The 7,216-nt window shown below is 36.5% G+C and overlaps 1 protein-coding gene across 2 annotated transcripts in view; it reads right to left on the bottom strand.

The window, feature by feature from the left end:
• MET (MET proto-oncogene, receptor tyrosine kinase) overlaps positions 1-1,996 on the bottom strand; it is a 49,694-nt gene extending 47,698 nt beyond the window's left edge. For both annotated transcript variants that reach the window (XM_053462289.1, XM_053462290.1), the window contains exon 1: positions 795-1,996. In XM_053462289.1, coding sequence (XP_053318264.1) covers positions 795-1,985 — 1,191 coding nt within the window. In that variant the 5' untranslated portion in view covers positions 1,986-1,996. The remainder of the gene's footprint in view (positions 1-794) is intronic.
• Between the last annotated feature and the right edge of the window lie 5,220 nt (positions 1,997-7,216).

The raw sequence follows: 7,216 nt of genomic DNA, 5'->3' as shown, positions 1-7,216 counted from the left end.
ACAAAAGACTGAAATGTTATCAGAATTTCTTACTGATGAAAGACACATCCCTTGCTGACTAATTAGACATTGTAAACTTTAATTAACTGTTTTTGTTTGTGAAAATATTGTCAATTGTTTAACGATCACATATAGTTTCAGTGATACAAATAGGTTGGTTTAATTTGACAGATGGAGTTCTTTGAAAGGAAACAATCTCATAACAAACTGGAAGGGTTAATCTCCGTTTTGAATGGCGTGTCACTGCATTCCCATGGGACATATCTGTCAGTAAGGAAATGATTGTTCCAGAGGCCAACAGCTGCTGACCATAGAGACTGGACTGGAAGGCTCAACAGTATTCAATTCCCTGAGAATTCTTAATGGTACCCCCATGGCTTTCTTTAATTCATTATTCCAAATTTGCATGACTATAGTGTCAGATACATTCATAGGAATAAATATTTACTGCTAGTCCTCGGTACTGGCTTGGAATACTTACAAACCATGTGCATTTTGGGCTATTAATCAGACCAAAATAAACAGGAGGATGGACACCAGGGTCACTTCCTTCATAGATTTCCCATGTATGGACATATCGTTCTCCTGCTGGGAGAGCTCTGTGGCACCTGAACAGTTATGTAAGACTCTTCTTGTCCCAGAAACCTAAAACATCTGGGAAACCTAGGTCATGGGTCTTATTTCACAATTCTCAAGAGGCACAGACAAGGAAAACCAAAGCCTGTAATGTTTAGGGCCAGTGATAACGAGCCTAGAATCTTGAAACACAGAAATACAAAAAACAACAATCTTACCTTGCTATTACAGAATCGACTGTCCTTTCCATAAAAGTGTTCCAGGCACTTGGTACCATGTTTGTCGACCACATTGTTAAAGTAGTCATTTATTATCTTCATAGGCACAGCACACACAGCGGATCTGTTAGTGACCTCCGATGAGTCTGGTTTGCTTTGGGCAAATACAGCATAAAGTATTTCATCGCCTGAACCTAATCCCATCTCCTCCGCCAAGGCTTGACCTACCTTGCCTACATAGGCAGCTTGCAATATATTGAAAATGTCTTTTCTGGTGGATGATCTTTTTCTCCTTTTTTCTGTAAATATACACTCCAGGGGCATTTCAATATAGGAGCGCAGTTTAGGGTCTGAAGAACAAAACCTGACAATTCTAGTGTGAAATGCCTGTGAATCAAGGGACTCTCTCTGCACTGTTAAAAAGTAAATAAAGTTGTTATTTTCAAATGCATGAACATATTTTATAGGGTACGACTCTCTGTACTGAGGAAGCACATCCAGATAGGACTTATCCGCAAGAAATTCAAATCCATCTTGTGTTTCTCTTAGCCGCCGCACCGAAATGGAATGAAGTTTAGACTGTGGTTCCTTAACCGTATTCCCTACAAAAAACTTAACAAATCTATCGTTTTCTGTTAGGAGGATCTTGCTTCCTAAGGCACTAACAACACAGTCCGGACACTTATCTGTATCCTTCTGTACATGCGCTGAGTACAGGCAATGAACATTACTTGAAATGTCCCAAGGCTTTTCAAAGCTGAGCACATGGCGTTGACAGGCGCCACTGTGGGCACTCCAACAGCTTATCAATTGATCCTCGTAGAAATCGTTAAACAGTAGCGCTATGTTGATATTGTCCTTCCAAGTGGCATTAGATGACTGTCCATTTACCATGCAGTCTTTGCATGGTAAGCAATTAGAATGGTCCAACACAGGTCCAGCCTTATACTCTGAAAGCTTAGTGAGGTTTTCATTCAACACGTAGATTCTGTTTATGGTTCCAACATACACATAGCCCCTGTGGAGAAGCATATTTTGTATAGGCGAATCAGTGGTAAAGTTTTCGAGGCTGTATTTTATATTGACATCCATCTCTGTCATTTTGGAGGCTTCCTCACATTGTCCTAGACACTCCTGTGCCAAACCAAGCAGCAATACAAGAACAGAAGTAACAGGAACAGTCACCGTCATCTTGACATAAAGTACCTGCAAATATAGTAAAAACAATAAAGACAAATTAGAACTGCTGGGATCAAACGCAAGATATCCCAAACAATTAGCACATGTCTAGACATCAGATATAGCACATTTATAGCATTTTGATGTTCTTTTTAAAAATGAAAAATGTGAAACAATTACATTTTGCCTGAACTTAATGTTAAACACTGATGACCTGTGTCTGATGTGAAGAGAAAGAAATCTAATTCTAACCATGCTTTAATTAGTTTTACAAAGCCAGCACATTTATTTAACAGTGAACTACGATGAGCAGTTTGATGTGGCTCAGACTTGTGGCAATTGTGACATTTTAGGCTCCCTGAGAGGCTGCCTAAATGACTTGTGGTTTCTGAGTCACGTTCCTTTATTCAGCTCGTAGAGCACGACACTTTGTTAGCCCCAAAATAAGTTTGTTGTATACGAAGACAATATAAGTTATAAAAAGCTACAGATGTTTACACAGATCTGTGAGTCAAAAATGAGCATATATTAGTCTGTCTAATGTGTAGCCAGAGAGTGAACATTTGTATTGTGTATTAACTGGCTTTCCAAAGGAAAAAAATATAATTTTACTTAATTAGAGTCTTTATTAAACAATGTCTTTATCTTTGTATTCACTAAAACAACTGTAAAAGGCATAATCTGCCCATATCATAATACTTAAATATATCAATTTAACTCAGTATAAAGAACATATAGTTTGAACAGGACAAATAAAGACTAGGTCTAGCCATTTTGCCATAGAAGGCAACCATATCGTCATTTCATGGAGAATCACACTGCCATCTCTGGCCTCCTGAAGGTCACACACCAATATGCATGTAGGGCAGTGGATGGATGGCAACTTCCGGTGTCGGAGCTAAAATCAAGCCACCCAAAACACATTTGGGATCTAACAGGCTTAATATACACCAATCCATTTTGCCCAATGCACAGAAACAGGTGTAACATCTACCTAAAACACTTACGCTAGATATGGAATGAACATACGACATAACATATACTGCTAAAAAAGCATCCAAGACGGACATCCTGTTAGATGTCACTGTGTACAAGCTAGCTACATAGTATAGCTACCCTCTGTATTAATTGCAGACATTTACAAATAAAAGAACAGAGACATGTTGACCTCAATTATTCAAAGGACAATCCAAAGGACATTATGCCTATTTTGACATTTAGCAAAGCTTACATACATAAAAAAAACAAGAACCTTGCCTTCAAGGAGAAACAACTGCAAAATTATAACGCTATCTGAGTGCTGCACCAATTTTCACAAATAGAAATAATGATATTCTACAAAATAAAAAAAGAAAACCTTTTTACTCTATTCTGTTTTTTTGTTTTTGTTTTTTAAACGGCCATTGGTTGCTTACGTGTAGCACGTATAAACTTGTATCTTCAATGTCAGTAGCTAGTATGTCTGGGACTCTATATGATAAATGGTTTTGTCGCAACAGCAAAAAGAAAAAAATGGTCCAATCTACAGGACCAGTCAATTTGTTGCTATGGTGATAAGTCCACTTTTCATATTTGCGCTAGGATCACTTTTAGCATTTTTTTCAGCATGTAGTAAAAGAAAAGATTTTAGGGAAAATATTTATTTGTAGTCATGGTGCATAGCAATGATTATTTTACAATGATTGTATTACAAACAGATAAATGAGTAATATTTTTCCTTATGTTTTTTGGTATTTGCATCAGTATGGTCTTCCAACATAAAATATGTAAAAGTGTCTATGATATGGATCAAAATCATGTTTTATACATCTCTTATTCGATTCGAATGTTATTCGATTATCTCAGTGTCTGCTGGAAGCCATGTATATGTCAGCAAGACTTTGGGATCAGAGAATGATCTTGTCTCTCTTAGTCTTTCAGTTTTTAGAAAATTAAAGTGTCAGGATACAAGCTATTTTCTGTATTTTCCGTGGTGCTGATGGCAATTCACTGTCTCTCTTCCCCTTAGAAATGTTTACAATAGGATGTTATGGAAAGCACTTTAAACAGTCATGTAATAGAGCTTATGTGTGACTACCCATTTTTTTTCTTTTAAAGAAAAAAAAATAAATAAAATATATATATATATATATATATATATATAAATGACTTCAATTTAAAATGGAAAATCAACATAGTCAAGCACAATTGGCATGTTTTCATGCAAATATTTTTTAGGCTCTAATTTCTGGTAAATAAATATTTTTTTAACTCTGCATTATATACAGCATTTCACCTCAATATTTTAATTGCAGAAACACCAGTTTGTATTGCACGCACTTCTTTTTGTGTCCATATAATTATTAATTTTTATTATTTTATATAGCATAATCATATTCCATAGCGCAAGTAGCATATAACATAACAATTTGACTAACAGAAACAACAGGTGAGACGGGCCCTGCTCAAACGAGCTTACAATCTGAGTATGTTCCCAGGAAAGACATTAAAATAAGACATAAGGGATCTGTTTCACAACGAAACTGATCTATCTGAAACAGGTGTCTTCATGGCTTCAGTAAATCAAGATATTTTACCCTCTTTACCTTCCATGGCTGCTTATAATTTGGAGAACAGAGGGATAAGATGGATGGCAGTAGGGTTACAAGCCATCTATACATCACCAGAATGCATGAGTTTGCAACCAAGGTAAGTCTTAGTGTACAGGTTGGCTTCACCATAGCAAACCAATGACAGATAACAAGCATCAAATTACCAACTTTGTAACTGGTTATACATTTTGAGTATTAACTTCAGCGTTAAGGATAAAGTTCAACAGGTGCAAGGACTCCTATAAGGGGGAGGACTACCATGTAAATATCATAAGACGCTACAAATATAGATGCAGTCTGATACAAATATCAGAATGCTGTAAAAACTATACGTACGTGGTAGTATGCATTATTCTAAATATATGCATTGGAGTTGGTTGTATTTGGAGTACACTGCAAATGGTGCTCTCAGATATCACTTGCTTAAGGCTTTTGGGACCCCAGAGCAACCCCTGACCTCTGCCCTGAGAATACTAGTGTGTGCTATGTGCATGAAATAATAGCTTGGGAATTGTAAGAATCTAGAATCTTCCGTGTTGGGAAGGAATACGCTTAGCTTCTTTAAGAAATTGAAAGGAAGAATAGCACTGATATATATGATGTCGTTTCTCATTTAGATCTGAAATATCATTCTTCATTTTGCACACTTTCTTTCCTTTTCTTTCTTTACTCTTAAGCAGACATTTTACTTGTTTTTTTTTCCCCTCATCTATACCTATAAAACATCAGTTGTTTCAAACAGTAATCACTGCTCAATAGATTCTGGAAAAGTGTCACACATACCCATTTAGGTACAAATTAGCCAAAGAACCTAGAGTGTTTGATGTCATTCGGATGATTTTGATGAGAAAGTGCTTTTGTTGTTTCACTTGTGGTTTGTTTTACAATCAAAATTTTACAAAGACTTCACTATGAGTCACATAAGACTTCCAAGATCTAATTGTGGGCTACAGATCTGACCACACAAAGCTAGTAGAACGCTGTAAACAGGGCTCATGCTGTTACATACAAGAGGAACCTTTTTTCAAATGCTGCTGATAAAATAACGGGAATCATATGCTGGCACAGTGTTTCATGTTTTAAGCTGCTGAAATGCTATAGTGATAGCACCTATACACTTTCCGCCTCAATGTATATACATTCCATATCTAGGGGTGAAGTTCTTCTACTATCACGACAGAGGATGATGGGTCAGGCTGGAGTCTCTGGTCAGAGTCACTAGGATGTTGAGAAACCTGCTGTTGCCTTAGTTTTCTTCTTTGCCCCATCTGCAGGTAAGCCTAGGGACACATTTATAAGCAGAGACATGTGTCCAGAAGACTGTGGCTAACACCGGAAGTCAATGATCTGTGACTAGAGGAGCCCTCTGGGTAGGACAGGTTTGATAGCCGAAGTACACAGCAGTGCAGGTCTTAGGACTTGGGGCTAAAGGCAAGAGTAAGCAGCAGGTTCAAGTTCAACAACAACAAAAAACGGGAAAACTAAACAAATGGGGACAAATAATCATGTAGAACCTAAGGAAAGTATGTTTAGATGGCTGCTCCCATAGAATAGAACGGTTTTCTAATATGTATATAAAGACTGTTACATGCTATTTGTTAAGTCAGTTTATATAACATATTGGGGGACTTGACAAAGGTGACAGATCAGTTGACACATAAGAAGTATTTTGGTACCTCAAACAGTGAAGATTTATTTATTCCATGGGGTGGAAAAAGTTCTTATTTCTGTACTTGGCTGATAGCAGTATCTGTGCAATGTCTGGACTCACTCTGCTATATTGAGAAAATAAACAGACAGGGCTCTTTCAAACTTGTTGAATGAGCTGGATAACAGCACTGTGCATAATTAACATCTTCGATAATTTGAAAAGAGGGAAAGTGATTAATCACCCAAAGGCATTCATTCAAATTCCTCTACTCTTCATTGTGTTTAGAACAGACCTGACTTCTCAATTGATTTACAATAATAGCGGGGCAGAATGTTTCACGCAAACACAAAAGAACCATACTATGTATACAGACATTCAAATTCAAATGAATAAAACCACATCATGAAAATATTTCCCACTTTTAGCTGCTTGGAATGATTTATCTACTGATCCCGGAGCTAGCAGGTGTCATATTGTACTGATATTAAACGCCTAACGGTGATATATTGCGGCATTTTACAGGAAGTTTGCATTTTACAGATTCCAAAAAATATATAAGGATACTTTTAGGTTTTAGGTATAACCCGTAATATATTTTTTTCTAATAATATAATAAAAAATTTTAAGCTACTAAATATCACTTTATGTATAGAAACAAATAGGATAAAAATAAAATGACGTCTCTGCTTTAGGATAAAAAAATGTCTTGTATTGGTGTTGATCTAGACACGATGGTGTTGAACTAGACATTTTAAACACTGGAATGTTATAGAATGTGCTAATTCATAGGACCTTTCTCATTCTAAGGCATTAATGTCCTTTCTATATGAGTTCTGTAATTGCATTCACCAGTCCACATAACAATTCCTGGGTCAGTACACTATAAATCGCATATAAATCGCAGTTGAAATGCTTAATCCAGTATATATTTATTTACATCCTAGAAACCTATATATAACCAGTGATCTACGTTGACAAATCCAGCTGCATTCTTTGAATGT

Source organism: Spea bombifrons, chromosome 4, assembly GCF_027358695.1.
Source record: "Spea bombifrons isolate aSpeBom1 chromosome 4, aSpeBom1.2.pri, whole genome shotgun sequence".
Classification (NCBI taxonomy): domain Eukaryota; kingdom Metazoa; phylum Chordata; class Amphibia; order Anura; family Pelobatidae; genus Spea; species Spea bombifrons.
Note: the sequence above shows the minus strand (reverse complement) of the source record. Positions and strands in the feature narration are given on the sequence as shown.